Consider the following 22,650-nt stretch of genomic DNA (forward strand, 5'->3'; position numbering starts at 1 on the left):
AAGAAGATGCAAGACAAAGCAAGGGCGGCTAATCAGCACTCTACATCAGAATCATATTTTTCAAAATACACTCTCCCAGGTTCCATATAAGAGTTAGTTGGGGGCTCAGTCATCTCTATTTCTTAACATAAGGTGACTCACTTGAGGATTATGGTGACAGGCAGGTCCAGTATTCAGTATAGGGTGTGGCATGGGGATACTGGACTCAATTAATTGACAAAGGAAATGCAAAAACAAGAATAAACTTTGATCCTCTGTAAAAATGTCACAGACCCAATTATTATACCTCATTACTGCTCTGTCTAGCCAAACTCTGAAGTCTGAAGAAATATGATCTTATCAGTATTAGGAGCTGCGTCATCATGCATCTGGAAAGAACTATTAATGAGCATTTTGTGTGTGCCCAGATCGAGGTGGTAAATACCTTAATCCTCTCAGTCACAAACTTGGCCTATAAATGCATATATCAAACTTATGAAAGCAACTTTTGCATAATTAAGAAATCAATTATGCCATGGGTTGCCAAGAAAAAGCCCTTTTATTTGGCTCAAGGTTGTGCAACCCGCTGAACTGTTTGAGAACTGTTTCCCAGACTGGCTTTTGGAATCCTTTTTGTTTTGCACCTTCAAAGGAACAAAGGCACTTTCCCCCCTCAATCCACAGTCTAGTGTATCAGCAAGAATTGGTATCTTCATAATGAAATTTGCCTGCATGCACACCATGGGGGAAGCAAGTTATTACTAAGAGAGCTTCAGCTTTTAGTTTTCTTTGCTTGGAAGGTTAAAGCCTGGATGGAGTGTCTCTGATATCGAAGTCTCAAATAGTCAACACAAACTGATCAGATCAGTGCTCCGGTGAAGGCAGGATTATATACACCCTCTGGGTTCAAACTTCCGGACCTAGAAGCAAGGCCAGTTCTACAAGGAGATATGCTCATTTGGAGAAGTGATTGAATAGAATTTAATGAACCTTTAAGGTTTTTCTCCTTCACTAATTCAGAGCTAGTAAACCTCTGTCCTGAAATACATGCCATAAATGTAATAATCTTGCTGTGAAGTTCAAAAGTAGCACTGTGTCAACTCTGATTATCGTTGTCGGGAGGAGCGCCATGACATTGCCAGGTTGCATGGTGTTGCTGGTCTTCTCAAGTCTACAGAGCTGGCAAGTACTGAAGACTTCCTGGAAATGGGTGCCCTTACAATCTAACTGAGAAGTGTGGTTTGGATTCATATCAGTTTGGATATCTGTGTCCTTTACACTCTCTTTCCTATGTTTCATTAATAATCTTGAAATCACTGTCTCCTTACCTTCATGAAACCGACGTGGGGAGACAGTCTCAGTAAAGAAATGCCTTTAAACTGAGAGAACAATGAAGATCAACGAGCTGGTCACCGCAGCACCATGGGAAGGGGCACTGGCTGCACCACTGGCCACCATCTGCAGTGTCCCTGTATTGCCTCAATTGCTTAATTAAGGATGGAGTGGATGAGACTGGCAAAGAGCTTTGGTTCTAAAGGTGGTCTAGCCTCAGCTGCTCTGTGGGCTTGCTTGGTTTCCCAGCAAGGTGTGAGGGGCTAGAAGCAGTCTTGAAGACGCTGCTCACCCAGCACCCTCTGGCTTTTTTCACTATGGAGCTGTGATCAAGACATACTGGAGAAGGGCGTCTTGGGGTGTCATGGGGTGTATTCTAAGTAAATAGAAGCTATGCCGTAGAAAACAAAATGTAGTTTTCCAGAGAAAACCAACGGTTGGGAGAAAGTATAAGAAAGTCACACTGATCTGAGGACAGAAGGGGCAAAAAAGGGTGAATTACAGGGGAAAACAAACAAATAAAAATACAAGCTACATGGGTCTTTAATCTAAAAATTAAGGATTGCTAAAACAGACGCCAAATAACTTCACTGTATCAGTAAAAACTATGGAACAACTAGAGAGTGAAATTTAAATATAATAATAATAATAATAATAATAATAGTTGGATCCAATTTGTCTTCCTATTAGAGTCCAGCTTTAATAAACATAACTGTCTAGAGTTGTACCTGTATGGACATGCTAGTGAAAATATAATTTCTTCTTAAACAGTGTAAAGCCTTCATCTGTCTGTAATGACTTGAATCATAGCAACTCAATTTAAACATCTAAATTTAAATATCTAGCCTCCATATAGCCTGTGATCATGAAGGTAACTATGAAGGGTTATAAATAAACAAACAAACAAACAAACAAACAAACAAACCCATGCACAAGTGAAAGGCAAGCAGAGAGAAAGCACAGAATGGGCAAATTAAACAAGTAATTAGACTGAAAATATATTACTGTCACCATGTAGGAAGTATATTGTTTTCCTACCAATTTTCATTCTATTCTTAAAAACAATTTTTTGACTCTGTACCAGTATAAAATTGGTACGATGTTGTAGAAAGGAAATCACAGGCTATTATAGGCACTCTCTAAGTTGATTTATTCTTTTCAAATGATTGCCAGGAAATTAGATTTCCATTTTTCTTTGTCTACTTATTCCTTCTCTCGGAGATTTGCATGAAAACAAAAGAACCGAGAAAGACAATCTCAGCCAAAGGCTGTAGCAACTGGAGAACTTGCATGGGTTCATGTCCATCATCAGGGAGCTGCGTACATGTAATGGTATAAAGGCATAATTGTAGGAAACATCTGCATTTTGCTAAGGTCTCATTTTGCAGTCTGTTAGCTGTCCATGCACAAGCTATCACAGCTGTGAGACACCAACTCAGACTCATGCACACGATTGATTCAAATGAACATCCAGGGAGCTATGCAGCTAAACCCACACTATTCACTTTTAGCGACTTTAAATGAGTCCCTAAAAATTTGTATTTTGCTAACACAACCTCCTTAGCCATACATTTTCTTCTCAGGTAGAATAGATTACTCCATGAAGAATAGATAATAGTAATAGTAATAGTTCCCCTTGGAGCAATTCAAGCCAATCAATCAGCTACCTGTGGAAAATTCCTGACAGAGATACAAGTTCTGTATTTTCATCTACTCATTCCTTCTACCAACACAGAGAGTATGAGCCCCTGACCAGAATTAAGCCAGTTTATTCATTAAGGCTGTAAAACAAATACAGTAGATTGTTTCTTTTCTCCTTTAATTTACCCAACTTCCTTATATGGCCACATAAATTTATACAATCCTGAAACCTGCAAAGCTTTCTTAGTATTTTAAAAGTTTGGAAGTCAAACTAAACTATTGGAAAAAGGAGCTATATTCTTATCTCCATTTTAAGGTCAAGTCTTTTAATGTGCTCTAATAAAGGGGTTGTAACACCATGAACATTTGATATCTAAGCAGAAATGTTTAGATTTCACAGGAGAAAAAGAGTTCTAAGTTAAAGGCTGCTGTCAGATACTGACTTCAGAACATTTTATATTCTCTCTAGAATATACGTATTAGCTTTCCGATGGGCCTAGCAAACAGAAATTTCATTTTAATGAACACTAGAAGGCGAACTACATATTTATCTGCAAGAGTGGTTGGCAAGCTGTATAACGTGGCTCCTGAGCTTCCAATGGTTGTCCACTTTTAAAAATGGAGGAGAGAGCAATCATGATATGAGGAAATGATATAAAATACAAGGTTCAGTTTCTATAATAAGGTATTTATGTGACAGACACCGTCATTCATTTAGTATCTACTAGTGTTCTGATACAATCATAAAACTGACCAGTTATAAGAGATCATATGTACCAAGATACCTAAAATAAGTAATTCTCACAGTTCACAGGAAAACGAAGATGCTTACCAGTCCCTATGCTAGACAGTTCTTTCCATTGACCAGAACAACCAAGTCCAGAGCTGAAGTCTCAGAACTAGCTCAACACAACACATTAACACATAATGTAATCCTACTGGTGTTCTGTTGGCAGAAGTTTGTGAGAAGGAACAGAAGGTGATTTATGACCTACTTCTCTGAGGATGGAATTCCTTCACAACTCTTCCCCCCAGTCTTCTATGTTTCAACTTTGTTTTCCTCCGGTCCCTTTTGTGTGAACTAACTCAATTCTATACTTGAATATACTAACAAATGTTGATGTCAGATATGGAAAAGAATCCCTATGATCAGCAGTGAGAATTCTGTGTGTTCTGATGTTCCCAAGAAACCACTCAATTTACTTTTTATGACTGGCTTTCAGTACAAATGGTAGCTACCAGTTGCAAAACTTTTATGTTAGATGTTATAAGAACTTTTCTCGTCAAAAAGGATCTTCAATGCTCAACAGCTTTGAGCTGAAAAAAGGGCATGCTCACTTCTGAATCTTCTGCTCCTCATGACTCAGAAGTTGCCTGTGACTATTAGAGATGCAGTCTAGACTCCTTTAGCAAAGTTGGTGTTGATTAAAAAAGAAGAGTTATCTGAAAATAACCATCATTGACCATTTATTTGCATTTCTATTTTAAACACTATCTTTAGTCGAAGCTTATGACTATTAGAATAAATTACCACTGTATCTTAAAAAAAAAACAAAACACTCTTTTCTCAGTCAAGGTAGTTTTTGATATCATTTCTTTTTAAGGTGAAATGTTGAGTGTTTGAAATTTCTCAAGTGGATCTAAATTGTAGTATAGACGTTTATCTACTGAGACTCTCTGGCAACACCTGTCTAATATACAATGTATTAAACTCCCAAGAGATTGTACTAAGCACCAAAAGCTAAGAATAAACAGGGCTCTGATTGGCCAATCTGCCCTCCTTTCAGAAGAGCTATTCTCTTCTTGTTAGTCACAAAACAATTAACATCATCAGAGCTTCAAGTAGGAGAGTAAAACTTAACATATGAATAGATTGTATGCATATGCTAATAGGGTTGCAAAGTCTTTCCCATTTGTTTGAAAGTTTCTTGCTGGAAGACAGTCTAGAGCAAAGGTGCTAAGACTTAGAAACCTGCTATTCCTGTGCGCTGCCCTGGGACAGCCTTCAAGGAACAGGGCTAGGTTTCAGAATCCTTGTCTCCTTGGTATTCTGTATCTAAGGTGGTACCCAAATGGGATGGGGTATACCCTAGGAGATACATGTGCCAATCCTCTGCGATGAGTGGAAGTTTATTAGAATAGAGCATTAGTAAGTATTAGTATGAGTCTGGGGCTCAATAGAACACAAATGAAACTCCCCCAGAGACAGTTTACAAGACACGCAGGAAGTGAAAACGGGACAAAGAGTCAAACCAGCTTGTCTAAACTGTTATGTAGCCTCATGGAGTCTGCCGTTAACCTACTGCTGATGAAGACAGACAGTCACGCTCGTTCATGCCTTCTGAGAGGACGGGGGCACACTCACTGTTTCTGAAGTAGGTGTTGGTGCTGCTGCTGCTGCTGCTGCCTGTACGTCTCGATCGTGTGCTGAGGGAGATACTGCATGAGCTCGAGCGACTCCTTGATCTTGAGCAGCATTTCATAAGTCTCACGGCCTCTCACCTACGGGGAAGCCGGAAAACAGAGGAGATGAGGAGCTGCAGAGGCGCCGACGGGCAGCCAACTCTCATTGGAGGATTCTGTGTGGTTAAATGCACCTCCTCACGAATCCATATTTGTAACGTGAGTGTCAACGGAGCTGGTCCATTTCGGTCAGTTGTAGCCACACAGGCAGAGATATGATCAGTCAACTGCATGTTCCCAGCTGACGGAGAACAAGGAGAGGTTCTGCCCCTCTTTCAGTTCTCATGCTGTGAACTTATATTCTTTTTTAGTTGAACTTACTGCCATATAGTTCATTCTACTGTTGTGTTTTCTGTTGATTACTTTGTTGCCTTAAATGGGCTCAAAACAAAAATACCCCTCACTGCCTCTGTAGGGGAAGAGGGAGGCAGTGCTGTGCCATTCAGGGAAGATGCTTATATTAGACAAACCTTATCTAAAAATGAGTTAGCATGCTGTTGACTGTGAGTTCAGAATAGATGAACCTACATACATCACATATTAAATAAGACACCTTTAAACAAAACATGTACAAAACAAGGCTGTCCATCCATCTATGGACACCCCGGGACCAGAGATTCATAGGAGGTCAGTACTACCTTTCTCTTAAGAACAATGACTCAGTTTCAGCTACAATTTTATAAAACATAACAATCATGAAAAATACACTGTCTTTGGAATGACAAAGGGTCTCAGGAGGAATGAAGTGTGTCTCTCTTTTTAAGATAGCTTCTTTAAAGCTTTAAAAAGGAAGAGAAGGCTGGATTAGGATGAAGCCAGCAGCCCACGGGAGAACTGTAGAGGCCCTAGGAGTAAGTGTTCAACATAATCTGGACCTTAGGCACCTGTGTGCTGTACCTAATCATTGGCCTGAGGACAAAAGGTGGACCATGCCCAGATTCTCTGCTGCTGTTGTTAGCTTTGCTCTCTTCTCTTTCTCCAAGAAGCCCACCGTAAATTAGAGCCTTTCCTCTCCAAGCTTGTTCCTTCTCTTGTGCTTCCTTAGCCTCGCTCTTCTGTGGATTTCGTTACCTTGGAACTATGTCCTCAGGAGAAGGTAAATGCTTTGATGGTAAAAACTACTACATCCCTCTCGAGCAATGGGAATTGCTCGAGATCCAGCCTACTGGTCACACAGCATGAATCGATTTCATTGTTTATTTGTTTTTTAAATACTATAAGCTCCATTTTGTTTACTTTTTCATTGCTTTTAGCTTTAGTTCATCATAGTCACTCCTTTGGGCACACACTGGGATTTCTGTAAAATATAGTATAGCAGGAGCAACGTTTCACCTGAAGGCCACAATTTAGTTTCTATATGGAGCTTTAGAAAGGAGACGGAGAGTCTCAACTGATTCCCTGTTAGATTTCCCTGGGGGCCAGGGCTGGGAAGGCCGAGAAGGAAGCATGCACGCCCAAACCTGCTGAGCGACCTAAGCTCCAATCCCAGGGCACTAGCGCAGCCACTATTCCTGGCACTGCCACCTCTGTCAGCTTGGAGGGCACCTGGGTTGCACTGGTCACCAATATTTCACAAAGTCTGAGAAGAAGAGCAATGGGCGGTACAGACGGCAAAGACCCAGGGTAGTAAGAACTCAACAAACTCTAACCATAGCCTAGTAAAGTGAGTTCATCCGTGACCCTGTGCAAGCAAAGGATCGTCTTATGTAAGAACTGGGCCAAGCCTCCTGGCTCTTCACACAGGACTGTGGATTCTGCCTTGCTTAGCTTCCTTTGTGACACTCCCTAAGAGAAGACAAGTGTTCCCGGCACATAGAAGTGATTAATGCTTAAAGGAAGGAGATGCTGATTGCTCTAAACTGACTGCTTGTTACATGTGGTTGACATGCAACAGATAGCCACGGTATACCCCAGAAGGTGAATATCACCCCAGAAGGTGACTAGCTAATTGCTGGAGTACCAACTCTGTGATTCAAGTGTGACAAAAATTTAGGAATGGCAAAGCTGTCTCCAAAAGTTCTATTCCTCACAAATAACAACATAGGAATTAACTTTAAATATTTGATTGAAAAAAAATGTCCTATTATGAGGGTAGCTTTGACAGAATGGGAGAGGAAGTAGATGATCTTAAAATATAAATAGGTTCCAAAGGGACAGGATAGCTTCTGGTTTTGCAAAGGAAAATCTCTTTGCTTTATTTTATACATCGTTCTGCCACTAGGAATGAATGTATTTCCTTGTCTATGTTTCATACGTTACTCTCCTACATTCCAAAGTATTAGGGGCTCATTTAAGCTGTGAGAGTAGAGCCATGTGGATGAGATGAGGGTGGTTTTAAACGATTGCCAGAGAGGTTTTTGCCTGGTGAAAGACAATACACGGATGACGGCAGCATTTTAGAAGAAGGCCCTCATCAGAACCTGACCAGGGGCAACTTGACCTTGGACTTGCAGCTTTCAGCACTGGGAGAAATATGCAGCTGTTGTTCACAAGCTCGCAACCTACGCCATCTAAGTTGTCCTCTAGGTTCCTTTGTTGTTCTAGCTCCAGTGTGTGAGAGTTCTTTCCCTCTTGCTCCAGGTAACTGGGTGATGACTGGCTAATAAATGCGCATTCAAGGCAGGCTAAATGGAGCACCCGTGAGAATCTGGGGATGACTCACTGGTAGGTACAGCAGCTCATCATCTGGGGATCTCCGTTTCTTGATGGAAGTCATCTGGATTCCGTGGGTATTCTGACGGAAAGCTGGAGGAAGGAAGACACGAGCTTCATCCTGGGGAGTTACTGAAGCAGTGATGTATTGAGTCTGATATTTAAGGGTACATACTAAATACGAACAGCCTAGCAACCTGTGAGATGAAGGATGATTGTGCTAAGTACCATCTAATTGATGCTAATTGCTTTTATATAAGAAGGTTGAAGAGAGCTAGAAAAGGCTATTACAAAAAGGCGAATCTAGGCTACGAAGGGGCATTCTGACTACATGCTCACTACCTGCGTGTGTCTATGAAAAGCTGTTAAGGAAAAGAAAAGCTGGTATTTTTGCTTTTGAAAATGTTTCCGTGGGAGAGGATGTGCCTAATCTGTCAGAGACTTTATATGACATGATGGGGGGATCCCACCCTCTCAGAGGAGACAGGAAGGGGAAATGGGGGAAGGGACTCGGTGAGGAAGGGAGCAGGAAGGGGAGAAGCATTTGAGATCTAAATAAACAAATTAATTAATTAATTTAAAAAAATGTATGTTTTAGAGTCTTCATTTCCGAAAGAGTTAAGTGCATGGTACAGGAATTGGGTTGGTAATAGTAAAACGGGAAATATCAGAATTAACAAGTGATAAATCACTAAGATTTTTAAATTAGAATTTCTAATTAATCAGGATCCAGGGTGTGAGAATGATCTTCCCACCAAATTCAGATATTCGGTTCTTGCTATAATTCATCAAATCCCTAGGGATAGGGGAGTCGAGGTAGGATGAGTGCTGCAAAAGGGAAGTTAGAATGTGGATATGTACGTAGGACACATTTGAGCTGTATGAGGAATTGTCAGGGGTCAGACGGAATCTATCACAAAAGCATATCACATTCAGCAGTTGGAAGTCAGTGGTGGTAGGGTCTCCTGTAAAGAACAATTCAAGTTTCAATTCATCGGAATACTAATAGATTATAAGATTAGGGCCTTGTCATCAAAGAAGGCATAAGCTTCAAAATACCTGTTGAAAATTGTGCGTGGCGGTTTATGCCTTAAATTCCAGAGCATGGACCACTGAAGGGAGAGAGTTGATGTTGAGGTCAATGCCTCCAGCCTGATTCAGATTTCCAGGTCGGGCTGGGGTAGGGAGTGGAATCTTTTTTTTTCTTTCTTTCTTTTTAAATCCAAACAAACTTGTGGTATCACTAGGTTTGTGTTAATGCATGGTGCTTTCTAAAATAATATTTCTGAACAAACCAGCAGCTCACATGGGACAGAGTTTTGTAGCTATAGCCAGATGGCCCTCAGGACCCTGTGGAGTGTCTGAGGTGGAGGCATAGGCCATGGGTCACTCAAACCTTTTCCGGCGGGAACGTCTCTGTTTCTATAATTTTGTACTTTGCGTTTCACGAAATACCCCCACTAATATTTAATTAATTAGAATCCAAGTTTTAGAAAAGACGATAAAGAATATGAGACCTCATTCTGTTCAACACTGTGACCGCAAGGCTCAGTGAGAGCACATCTGTGCATCCCTGGACTATGCCTAAGGAAATGTGTTCTCGGAGGGTACCACTCCTTAGAGATCCTAGGAGAGCAGGTACCATTTTAGCCTCATGCTTAAGAGCTGAAAGGTAAATGGATGCCCGGAGCTTTAGGTACCATTCGACCCAGGTGGAGGGCCTACAAAACAAAACACTGGATGTTTCTGATGCAACAAGCCTGCAGCGAGCCTGAGAAGGTGTGGCTGTGGTGCTGTTGCCGTGGAAGTCAGGTTCTGGGGAATCTTACAGTGAGATCTCCGATGAAGGATGTGGCTTAGGCAAACTGTAGTGGGTCCGCTTCTGCTAGCCATACTCCTACTTGCTCTGTGACCTGTGACCACGCATTTCCTCACGCAGCCCTCCTAATATTATCTGCAGAGTCCTACATCTGGAGACGACTCTACCCTGCCCCATCTGGCCTCTACATCTACTTACGGCGCTTCGTACCATCGCCGTTCTTTGCGCTGTCTGATACTTGCTGCTTTCTGATGCTGTCTTCATCGGCCTTCCGGTCTCTTCCTGGGCAAGCGCAGATCCGGGCCTCAAAGCAACGTCGGCCCAGGACTTGCCCACTGGAAATTAGTGAAGAATAACAGGTTAAAGTGACTGGTGTTACAGTCCCCTGGAGTTCTCCCACTAATTTCCCTTATGCTGACCATCTTCCGCGCACCGCCACCCCTGCCCCCACACACATCCTTCAGCATAGCTGTTCAGAGCAAGCACCCAAAAGCGCCAGGCAGAACAGGAAAGTGTTTGTGTGCCACAAGCAATGTGAATAAAGAACATTCCATTTCTTTTGCAAAGAACCTCCAAGCCATTAGCTGAACAGCTGTATTTAGCTACATATTTTGAAGGAAACTTGAGTTAAGCCAGGGGATGTCCTTGGATAAAATCCCCCTCCAGCAACTCAGACTGCTCAAGGAAACTGTTAAATGCCTTGGGGCCACGCGAAAACAAACACCGTCTATCCGAAACAATTCCAGTCAAACGTCAAGAATTTCGGTCTGAAGTGACTGGCATGCCCCTCTTGGCATTTTTGGGCCCCCTCCTCTGATCCCCTCCCCCTTCCCTGTCTCCACTTTCTCAGATCTTTTTGTGTTTACAGTGGATTTGCAGCTCAAGGCACTAAATCTGGGGCTTTTCTTTCTACAGCAAAGGTAGTGGGGGAAAAAAAAAAGGATTCTACTTGGTCCTCAACCTCTGGCTGTTTATGAGTTCGGTTTGCTCCCAGTCACTTACTCTCTGGTTTCCAGAGTAACGATGATTAAAATTGGACGGCGGTTCATTCCTCCGACACAGCTGCTGTTGCACATGAAATTGTACAGGACTGTTGTGAATTCAGTGCCAACCTGAGGCAGGAGAAGAAGAAACATGCGTGTCCACATATGCTATAACATGTGACATGGCCTGCCCTGATGCTTTTGCCCTCAGCTCTGCCCTCTAGAACTCCGCTTCAAATGGCAAATGTTTCCTTCTAGGAAGGGATATGGTAAAATCCCCTGGAGAGCTCTCTTTGTCTTGCTTTCTAGAAAGCTTCAAACTAATGTTTCTAACACAGGAAGGACACTGGCTCGCTGCTCTTTGACCCTGCTTCTTTCACAACCTCTCTCAAATTACTCACTTCAGTCTATACCACGCAGATCTCTCTGGAAAAGGAGAGGGGATTTTTTGTTTGTTTGGTTTTTTTGTTTGTTTGTTTTGTTTTGTTTTGTTTTAGTGTCCAAATTAGCAGCAATTCTCCAGGGATATTTTCTTTTTGAAGATAAAACAGTATTATATAAGTTTGAACGTACATTTTCATGAGGCAGATCCTAGAGCTAGAACACCCTCAGAATTAAATCATCTAAATTGTTCATTTTATACACAAGGCCTGTGAAGCCCAGAGACGGTGAGTCACATGCCAAAGAGCCCATAGCGAGCTAGGCAGCACCAGCGGACCAGCTTTGTTACTCCTGCAGTCTTGTGACTACTGTATATGCTCCATCGGTCTATTCTGCCTCATACACATGTTTGTAAATGTACCATCTGTTCAGGCAAACTTCAGCTAAACAATGTGTTGTCACTTCTCCCATTTACAATCTACTATAAAAAAAAAAAACCACCACATCTAACATGGTTTACATGTACTATCAATTCCCCGTCATCTAGAGAAAACCGTGCTTCATATAAAACTGCCTCGCAAGCATCATTTTCTGCTTTGAGGAGGGCAGCATGGTGAGAGAGCCCCATTACTAAGCTAATTCTGTGCTTTTTAAATTCAAGATTTTAGAAAGAGGTTTATTCACTTTTTTATGTGTTTGGGCATTTTGCATGATATGTGTGCAATATGTGTGGCGTCCCCACAGGGCAGAGGACAGCATGTCCTCTGAAACTGGAGTTGCAGGCAGTTGTGAGGAACCATCTGTGCTGGGATGGGGTTGGAAACAGAACCAAGGCCCTTCGGAAAAGGAGCAAGTTCTCTGAACTGCTGAGCCATCTCTCCAGTCCCACCTTTAGTATCGTTAAGGGGGTGACATGGGAACAAGAGATATTTAAAAAAAATATTTTGCAAGTATTTGGTGACAAGGGTAAGCACAGTGATAAGTGCTAGATTCCCACATGTTAGCAAATGCGTGCTCTGTCCTCTGCCCTGCTAGCCCAGCTGCAGGTCTGCCTTGGCCCTGTTTGCCTGCTTACCTGTGGTGGCTCATAAGGGACCAGCACGCTCTGCCTTCCTGTGATAGGATCTTCTACATACTGGGCATGGCTGTTCCCTTCTACTCGAATCAGATGACTGGGAGGGGCAATCTGTCCTGTGGGTCAGGAAAGAACAGACCAGTCAGTTTACACACCCTAGTAATCAAGAGGACAAAATGAAACAGCATGGAAACAAATGACAGTGGACTAAGAAGCCACCCAGTGTCATAAAGGAAACCCACATCCTTGAGCAAAGACACCCCGTGTGGCATGGCCAGTGTCTACCATGGATGACACCAGATACTTCACAGCAACACAAAGAGCTTTATTGATGATCCGTGTCTAAGTGATAGGTCCGTGCTCTGCTGCTCAAGGCTCTGACATCACCCATTGAATAGAATTCCTCTAGTTTCCTTGCAAAATGGACCAAGACTTTGGCAAAAATACTAAATGAGAAGTAGAAGAAATTGGCTGAGCGTATCACACAGTGATAAAACACACGCCCACCAGACATGGGGCCCTGGGTTCAGGCCCCACCACTGAGACAAGACAAGCTGAATCCCAGGAGATAGTGAGCACTGCTTACCTTTATTGTTTTCTCCTATCCACCTTTAGACCCAGCTTTAGTTATAAAGATAAGACATTTTCTGGCTTCACTGTGTTCAAAGAAGCCCAGGTGAGAGACAAGAAGAGAGAGAGGCAGGTTTTACAAAAGCCCAGGCACAGTCTGAAAATTGTGAAATTTGGCAATATTCCAAAAGAAAGTGTTTTGAGACTTAGGGGCCATAAAGGTGTCTTTACCCTTTGGCTATGAAATTCCAGTCTATGAAAACTATTCGATAAAACTGAGAGTCTAAGAATACCAACGTATCCGCTATAGCACTGTTTATTTTGATCAAAACAATATTGTGTGAAAAATTAAGGAAACCTCCAAAAATATTGTCATTTTGATGGAACTCTGACATTTACGCAAACCGAGGATGAAGTCTGATATTCTTTATGGTATACTGTTACGTGCAAAGCAAGACACAAACATGAGGACAGTGCAGACAAAACTAGAAAATTAATGTGTGAATTGGTCAGAGATGTTTGGTTGCATTTTTACCTTTAAAATCTTTATTCTCTCTTCCCCATGAAAAGTTCATGCAGTCTCGTCAGTGTCCTAGATTCACACCTCCAACTACTTCCCAATACTTATGCTTTCAGAATTTTCTGGGAATCATTTTAACTCCCAACCCTTCCTGCATTTCCAACACTGTGAGGATTCCTTTATGCTTCTAGTGTTCTTTGTTTTTGTCCCCTTCATGGAAATGTGCAAAACCTATTCTAACCCTTGGAGGCTCTCCCCTCTTCTGTAACACTGCTGTTGGATTTGGTTTAGATGACACACAGACACAGAACTTAAAGGTGTCCGTAAGACCCCTCTCAGACATCTGCCTTTCTTTCCATTACCCATTGGCTTTCTCTTTTAATTTATCCATTGTTTGACTTCTCAATTTTTATTCTCTTTTTTCCCTTCCCTTTGCTTTTCCATTTGTTCATTACATCAATTCTTTCACGCTCCTTCTTTTGGTCTTCCCCAGCCTCCAATTCTTCTAAACTTGAAAGATGGCTCTGGAAAAGGCATCCAAGCCAAAGGCTGTGATAGACATACCAACCCCCATGCTTTATATCCTTCCATTTGGAAAAAGAAATTAATAAGTAGTTCAATTACCGTGAAAGCCATGAATTTATTTACCAATATTTTTAGCCGGAAATCAGAACCAGCCTCGTTACCATCAAAGAGCTTGATTGGAGAATAACAGAATCCCAGAACCCCGCTGTTCTTACCCTCATTGAACTCGCGGCTCAGCTCGTGGTTAGGACATCGTTTCACAACCTCGGTGACATGCTCGGCTTTCTTGTAGACAGGCATGGCACGAATGACGGCGCCCTGTGGGGGTGGGGTCATCACCTTGATCTGGATGGGGCAGGTCTTTGCAATCTGGCAGTAGAGTTTCTTCAGTTCGGTGGAATACTGCGTAAAGAGGAGAGGGAGCCGCAGGAAGAGAGAGAGAACCAATATGAGAAGATGCTACTTCAAGCCGGAAGAAGAAAAACACGACCACTTTTGAAAGCCCTTCTAGCCACATGCTAAGTTCTGGCTGGTACAAGTGTGGCATGTGGCAACTTTATAATAGAAAACTATATTTATTAATCAAATTGATAATTCTTGCCACTTTAAATAAAATTTTGTTTCCAAAATAGAGTATATTTATGCTATTTCTCTCTCTCTCTCTCTCTCTCTCTCTCTCTCTCTCTCTCTCTCTCTCTGTCTCTCTCTGTGTCTCTCTCTCTCTTTGTGTGTGTGTGTGTGTGTGTGTGTGTGTGTGTGTGTGTGTGTGTCTGGTATTTTGTTGTTGTTTGTTTAAACAAGATCTCACTGTATAGCACTGACGAACTAGCTTGAAACTCACAGAGAGCTGTCTGACTCTATCTTCCAAATGCTGGGCATAAAACCTGGTATCACAATGCCTGGCCTTTTTCTTATCTTTAGGACGAGGAGATTTAACTTCAAAGGGTTTAAAAGTAATACATGTCAAAAGATCCAAGGTGGGTGTTGGACAAGAGTCAGTTTTCTTTAAGGTTGAGGCCTCTGGTAGGTGGGCTGCAGAGTAGGCTGCACACTCAAGTGCATTTGGACTGTACAAATTGGATTTACTGGATGAGAGAGAGAGAGAGAGAGAGAGAGAGAGAGAGAGAGAGAGAGAGAGAGAGAGAGAATAGGAAGTTGGGTAGATCATCTTGGAGGAGTTGGGGGAGGGGAAATGAATATGATGAAAACACTGTGAAATTCTAGGATAAAATTATCATTGAATATAATAGCCCCCATGAACAACTTCACGAGGACCCTATAAATAAACAGGAAACAATGTTTCAAGTTTTTTGGTTAGATGACTATAATTTCCCTTGTCTATATAAGAGATTCGTAGGAATTAGAGTTTATGGAACTTGTTTTTAAGATGGGGTATCTGGCAAAAACTGAGGAGATTTTTGTCTGAGATCCATAGCTAAACGCTGCACCACAAGAGCTCCTGCTAAGTTCTGGACTTACTATGTGGTTCTGCTGTGAGAGAGACCACACACAGAAACCAGAAGGAAGCACTTGGCCTTCTCCCCCAAATGGCCAATGGATTAGGAAGCAGCTACTCATGGTTCTGAAGGAGGCTGGTACAGCTGTCCAGATCTGTCCAGTCACATGTAAGTCTTTCCTTAGTATTCAGTTTTCTTCAGGGAGGGTATATCCTCTCAGGATGAGCTGGTTTAGAACTGGTAGACTATGGTGAAAATGCCAACGATCTAAGGGGGAAAGCCCTATCCTGCATTGCCTCCTCTTGCTACCTTGGAATCAAGAGTAGAAGCTGTCTTTTCTGATTCCCTTTGCACGTTAAACCTTATCACCCTGGCTCCCTGGGCCAATGTCTTGTGGCTGCATTCCTGTTGACTCTAGTGCTGAGGTAAAACCACCCAGGCACTAGAAATCATAGCCAAGAGTGGACACCTAGTAACACATAACCAAACAAGGGTAAACAGGGCCGCAGGTTGCGGGCCTATGCTGGCAGCACCATCCTCCCAGAGAGAAAGACACAGAAGGACAGAGCCCGAACCACAAAGAGATTCCTTTTTTTTTTTTTTTTTTTTTTTAGTATGACCCAGCCCTAAACTGACTCAAGGACAACACCTACTTAAAAAAAAAAAAATCCCATTTAAACATGCTGTGTTGCTTCCTTTTGAAACAGAGTATTTACTTAAATAACACTTCATTTTTTTCCGACCATTTCTGCATATGAAACTTTCAGTTAAAATTTCTTAGGGCTGGGATGGTATTGCGAAATCAATCCTTCATGCCCACAGGTCAGGGATTAAACACAGTAAGAAGGTTTTTCATAGCTCGAAGTCAAGGAAGTGTGCCAAAAAATACCAACCACAGAAATAAGTTTCTTCTTGGGAAATGCTGAGTGAAATGTAGATGAATGATTTTGCTCTTGTGTTCTTAAATGATGACTTTACAGAAACATTGTATTAGGGCATATTAGGAACTCATGTCCATGGGGAGTGCCAACGAAGTTAGCATATCTATTTGTGCTTTAGTTGCAAGAAATACTTTATGTAATCCTTTCGTGTGTTGCAGAAAACAAAACAAGCTTTAGAAAACAGGAAAAATAAATAAATCTGTCAGCCAACAATGGAGGGTAACCAAAGTCTCTTTACAAGCAAGGACTGTAAAATAGAAGAATAAATAGTCAGAACAGGGGGTTGGGGATTTAGCTCAGTGGTAGAGCGCTTGCCTAGGAAGCGCAAGGCCCTGGGTTCAATCCCCAGCTCCGAAAAAAAGAACCAAAAAAAAAAAAAATAGTCAGAACAGGACAGGATCCTAAGAGAGACAATCCACTGCAGTAATTAGTATACTATAAACCGAACTACAAAGACAAAAGTGGCCAAAAAATAATACAAAAAGCTCAGGGGCTAGAGTCCAAGTGAGTTAGTTGCTTGCCTGGTTTAACTCCATAACACCATAGAAACTGAATGTGAAGTCTCAGGTAGGCAGATCAAGACTTTAAAGTCATTCTGGAGTACATAGGAGTTTGTAGCTGGCCTGGGATATATAATACAATTGTTTAAACCAAAAACCAAAAACCAAACCAAAACCCTCAAAAAAGAAAGAGAAAGAAAGGAAAGAAGGAAGGTAGGAGGGAGGGAAGAAGAGGAGGGAGGGAAGGCAGGCAGACAGGCAGGCAGGGCAGAGTTAAGGCTTCCTCAAGCACAGACCCTTGGGATTCTAGGTTGGCAATCTGGCTTCTGACTTTCAATAATGAGTACTGTTATTAGAAAGTGAATCTTTTCTCAAACTTTGAGGAAGGGATTACTGGTCTCTTATCCGAGGCCCTAGAGCCAGAGGGTTCAGTATCCGGAGCTCTTTAGGTCTTACAAAGGGAAGAAAGTTCAGAAAGTGTTTATCATGAACACCATCGGCCACAAGGAATAAGGCCTACCCTCCAGGACCTATGCCAACATCTCTGCAGAAACTGTCAGCATCCGCACTGACCAGGGAGTGACTTCTGAGCCTCTGAATTTGGGTTGGATTTAATCAAGAGATGATTGCCCTAAAAATTTAGAAAATAAAAACAAATGAAAACCATGTTTGGTTTTTAGAGCTATTTGAATTCAGAATTGCAGATAAGAGATAATAGACCTCTATCATCACCATCATCATCCTCCTCATCATCATCATCTATTTAATAGATAAGAAATGTAAGGCAAAGAAAAGCTTAGCCTGAGGATACATAGGCCTTGCATAGCTCCACGTCCCTTTCCTTTAACCGCAGATCATCTTTCTACTTTCGTGTGAAAGGGGGAAAACATACTTTTACTTGTATGTAAATGGGCTGCATCATACATGACTTTCAAATGTTTACATTACAATTGTCAGTGTCATTATCCTGGAACTCAAAAGGGTCATTTTCTGATAATAACATAGAGGTTATTTTTCATTGACTTGTACTTGCACAAAGAAAGCAAGTTTTGAAAAGACACTGGGCTAGGAGGAAGGCTACCTGGGCTGTCAGTACTGTTGGACATCTGGCTCTGAGGAATGTAAGGGTAACCAATTCCCTTCTAACGTGGCTTGCTAAGGATTCTTTAAGGACTTTCGTAATATGTCCTACCTAATTCTCATCTTCCTATAGTCCAGGTCTTTCCTACTGGGTTTTCATCAGCCTAATACTTTGTCTGTCTCCCTCTCCCTCTCCCTCTCCCTCTCCCTCTCCCTCTCCCTCTCCCTCTCCCTCTCCCTCTCCCTCTCCCTCTCCCTCTCCCTCTCCCTCTCCCTCTCCCTCTCCGTCTCCCTCTCCGTCTCCCTCTGCCTCTCTCTCTTCTTTTTCTTCTTTCTCCTCTCTTCCTTCATTCCTTTCCTTTTTTATCTTTCTATGTGTAGAGTGTACCACCTGCAGAATTCAGAAGAAGCCCTCAGTTCGATTCCCCTGAAAGGAGCTACAGAGGGTTGTGATGCCATGAAGGTTTTGAGAACCAATGTCCAGGTCCGCTACAAGAGCAACACGTCCTCTTAACCACACACGAAGCCTCCAAGCCATCCCTCCTGCAATCTCTCCAGCTTCTGATCCAAACTCTCCAACCCAGCTCTTTAAGCCCATCATCTGTACATCATCTGTTCATCCTCACAATTCAAGTGTGCATCTCCCCATCTGGAGCAATCTGCTCTCCTCTTTGTGTTGCCAGGGCAATACGGACATCTCCAGATAGCCCTGCATCTGGGATGCTACCTTTCCCTGGTCTCCAGTGCTGCTGCTGAGAGTTTCCTACTGACTAAATCACACTATTCGACCAGGACCCAACTGGGTTGTGTTGACTGCATCTGGTTTAACCCCCAGGCTCACAGAACAGAAAGAGTAGGAATGCAGAGGCTTGCCAGGATGACCCTCCTTCGCAAAGGGAAGACTCTGTCCCTCTGTTTCCTTCACTACACGCAAATGAGTTCTGATGGCACTTTGATTTCCATAGGACTTTCTGGTTCTACACTCAGTCTCGCTAACCCATCATGCATTAATAAGCTTAGCCTCCTCCTTTATCCCTTAGCACACAGACTTCTTGTCTCTCCCCACTTCCCACATTTGTACGAGATAGCAAAATTGGGAAGTGGATTTATGTCAATATTTTTAAACACCTTGGTGATTCATGTCAGCAAAGACTGCAGTTTGAGCACAGTGTTTTCAATACGATTCTTTGTTTCTGGGATTTCCAAAATTAATCTCTAATTTGATCTTCCACTCTGGTTTGATGTTTCTGAACTCCAAAGCCTAATTTATTCATTGAAAAATTTTTTCCACATAGATGTCTTTTGCTTCAGTCAGCTTTACCACTTTCTGTAAATTGTAGCAGTTTTAAACTGTTTAATTGGTGACTTTCGGAAAGAGTAGAGAGTTAAATAATCAGTCACATTCCATATAAAGAATAGCTCCCATCTGTTCCCAAAGAATCTTTGCCTCTGTTACTACCCTGTCCCCCAGCTCCTGGCCCCAAGAAATTGTCTGTGTGCTTTTGGCTCACTACAGCTTCACCTTTGTGGAATTCTACCCAAATGGGAAGAATATTACACTATGTCCTATAGTGATAATTTTGAAAACTGTGAACGGCTTAGCAAATATCATATTCTATTTTATCTAGCAATGGGCTTCTGCTGCTTACCATTTCCCAATCTCCAGTTGTCTCTACTGGGGTAAATTATCTATACAACTTATTGTAGAGAGATGAATTTATGCTTAAATAACTTATTTTTTCTGTGTTGACCCTGCAGGACCCTGCTAACTTTACTTACTAGTTCTAGCAGTTTAAGTCATGTCAACTGCAAAGAGAGTCTTACTTATACCAAAGGATAATTCTCTAGGCCAGCGAGACCTGCCGCTAGGCTTTGAGAGATCTTTTTTTTTTTCCTTTTCTTTTCTTTTCTTTTACTTTTTTTTTTGTACATGAACATTTAAATAAACTTAAACATAGAAAACAATCTCTGACTTAATGTACTATGCCTATGTCTTAACTTAAAAACATGGTGATAAATCTTCTGTTTTTATTCTATCTCATTTATTAACATCAACTATTCTTTCTCATCCACACCTCATTGTCTGTCTCAAGACATGAGAAGATCTCTTCCTTTTGTTTGTATTTGTTTGAGAGAGCCTCTCTTCTGTGCTCTCTACTGTGGGTAAGGTTCCCACAGTGAGTTCTGTGGTATTCTATCTCACATACTGATCTCACTCTTCTGCATTTCAAATAATGTCTTTCTTATACCATTACATCTTGTTTAACAGACTGTTGGCCTGTCTTTATTATTTTTCCTCCAATGGTTTAGTGCCTATATTTTATTCATTTCTACTGAAGCCAGTAGAAATACTTCTACTAAATACTTATTTTGGAGTTCCTAAGATATTTTCTTTTACTCTTTACATTGATTCTATTTAGTTAATGCTTGGTTTACCCAACCAATTCTGACTCAGAATTTGTATTTACTGTCATCCAAGAATACACTAAGATAGAGTCAGAGCTAATGTTGCTGTCTCCTTTTATGTTTTTCTATTTGTGAAAGCTTGCACGACTGCATACAGACATGGGATAAACAGAAGAGGCAGGACTTAAAGCTGGTCTTTTGACTTCTAATCCAGTAATTGTTGCCCAGAATTGTTTGTCAGACAAGAGTCTGTTTCCTGGCTTTGGAACTGGATCCTTTTCTCTTTCACAAGAAGGCTTTCTTAACTCCAGTGCTGCCTTATGTTATTTTATTTTATTCAACTAGAATTAAACCTACCTCTCCTCTATTTGTCGCTGACCCCATAGGCTGAGCCAGGTCTTGGTTGATTACTGAGGATCAGGAGCCCTATGTTAAAGCCAGCTCATGCATTCAGCTTAAAATTAGAAAGAGGAGACATAAGCAAGTGACATTGTTTTTGCAAGCATCTTTTCTTATAGCTAACATTTCCTGATGTTCTGTGCGTTCCTTTTATGAAGGACACAAGAGGACTGTACTGTGCACAGCCCAAACATCATTTCCCATCTATCCACCTTCTCCCTTCTTTCACTGCCCCAGTTTTGGTTCTTGATCCTTACAGTCTGAATAGCTGCTGTTGGGTATCAACCTTTTCTTTACAATCTCCCAATGAGAACATTTTCTTATCTACCTTCTCTGACTGCATTTTCCTCCCCCCAACCCACCTACATTCAAGCCATGAGCAAACGTGTCCACGGAGCTGATTAAAATGCATCTGGAAACCTAGTCCTCGTCCCAGTAATCACTACTTATTCAAGCAGATCCTTCCATGCTCCTATACGTAAGCATTGCTCATTCAGTTAGCAATGGAAAGGGGAGAGGAGAACCAGATATGATATGATATAGAAGGGGAAACCTTTACTGTATAAAGTGGTACTTTGTGAAAAACGTGAAGCAACATAAAACGATAAAATGTTGGAAGCTACATGGGTATCTTAAGTCACTTGCCTTTTCTGTTCTTAATGTTTACAGTTTCTGGCTGAGCTGAGTGATAAACAATTCTATTTCCGACTCTGAGGAAGTAGAAGCAGGTGGGTGGCAAGTTTAAGACCCGACTGGGATATACAAGGACTCTGTCCAAAAAATAAGCAACCACAAATCTTAATTATGATGCTTAATTTTAATTGTTGATTTGACTTGATTAAGAAATTTCTGGATTAGTCACCCATACCTCAGCTGCTTGAGAGGACATTGCTAAACACCATTAGAATAAGAAGGCTCTGGTCTAAAGAAAGCTTAATGTGCTGAGGCACTTGAAGAGACCATTGGGAGATGTCGCACTGTGCAAGGCAGGATCCATTTGTAAGAAGTAGGTCACTGGGGCTGTGTCTCACCCAGGCCATTTCCTATCATCTATCTGCTGTTCCCTGCCCACAACAGTGCGAGAGGTTCTACAGCACTACCTGCTGTAATGAGGGCAACCTCTGAAACCATGGATTAATCTCTCCTTTTTAAAAATGTTTCTGGCATTTAGTCACAGTTATAGCTAAAATGATTAACACACACTATATATTATTAAATTAATTATAGATATGTTAATATGTTAAGATTTATATTATGTTATTATTTATATTATATACTATATATATATATATGTTATGTGTGTGTATATGTGTCTGTGTGCTGAGGATAAAATCCAGTGACTTGTACTTTTCAGTGAGCTAAGTCTCTAGCTCCCTAATTTATATTTTCCTTCTGTAAAGGTAGGATGAGAATCATTACCCTGTAAAATTATGACAGACCTATGATTTTAGAAGCCACAGAACACAGAATATGCCAGAGCCCGGAGGAAATATTATAGTGTTTTGTCCAAACCTTCTTCTCCCTTTAATTTTCAGATATAAAATAGCCAGAGAGGTAATGCTCATCTATTAATTCAAAAAATATGTATTAAACACATTCTCTACACCAGTGACAGTCTTGTAGCGATGCCCTTTTCCGTCAAGGAGTTGGCTTAAAGGAAACATGGGCACTAAATTAGTTCTACAACTTTAATACAAGTTCTGAGAGAAGGACAAATATAGCAAAAGTACAAATGACAAATGACGGAGCATTCCATTTGGAAGGTATGAAGGCATTCCAAGGCTAACCTAGGCCATCAGGAAGTAGATTCAGATGTCCCCATTTTTGCAAGGGATTTACATACCATATTCGTGTTACAGAGTTTCCATAGGAAAAGCAGTGTGGCATCTTTAAGGTCAGACCCCAATTCTGTCTCCACCACTCAGAC

At 41.5% G+C, this 22,650-nt stretch overlaps 1 protein-coding gene across 11 annotated transcripts in view; it reads right to left on the reverse strand.

Annotated features, from left to right (window-relative positions):
* The window catches only part of Tp63 (tumor protein p63), a 210,897-nt gene that overhangs the window by 15,867 nt on the left and 172,380 nt on the right, over positions 1 to 22,650 (reverse strand). For 6 of the 11 annotated variants that reach the window (NM_001127339.2, NM_019221.4, NM_001127343.3 and 3 more), the window contains 6 exons: positions 14,156 to 14,342; positions 12,326 to 12,441; positions 10,889 to 10,998; positions 10,085 to 10,221; positions 8,078 to 8,160; positions 5,318 to 5,454 (listed from right to left, as the gene is read on the reverse strand). In NM_001127339.2, the coding sequence (NP_001120811.1) occupies positions 5,318 to 5,454; positions 8,078 to 8,160; positions 10,085 to 10,221; positions 10,889 to 10,998; positions 12,326 to 12,441; positions 14,156 to 14,342 (770 nt within the window). The remainder of the gene's footprint in view (positions 1 to 5,317; positions 5,455 to 8,077; positions 8,161 to 10,084; positions 10,222 to 10,888; positions 10,999 to 12,325; positions 12,442 to 14,155; positions 14,343 to 22,650) is intronic. The other 5 variants (XM_017597881.3, XM_063270286.1, XM_063270287.1 and 2 more) reach the window with 1 other exon arrangement.

Source organism: Rattus norvegicus, chromosome 11 (assembly GCF_036323735.1).
Source record: "Rattus norvegicus strain BN/NHsdMcwi chromosome 11, GRCr8, whole genome shotgun sequence".
Lineage (NCBI taxonomy): Eukaryota > Metazoa > Chordata > Mammalia > Rodentia > Muridae > Rattus > Rattus norvegicus.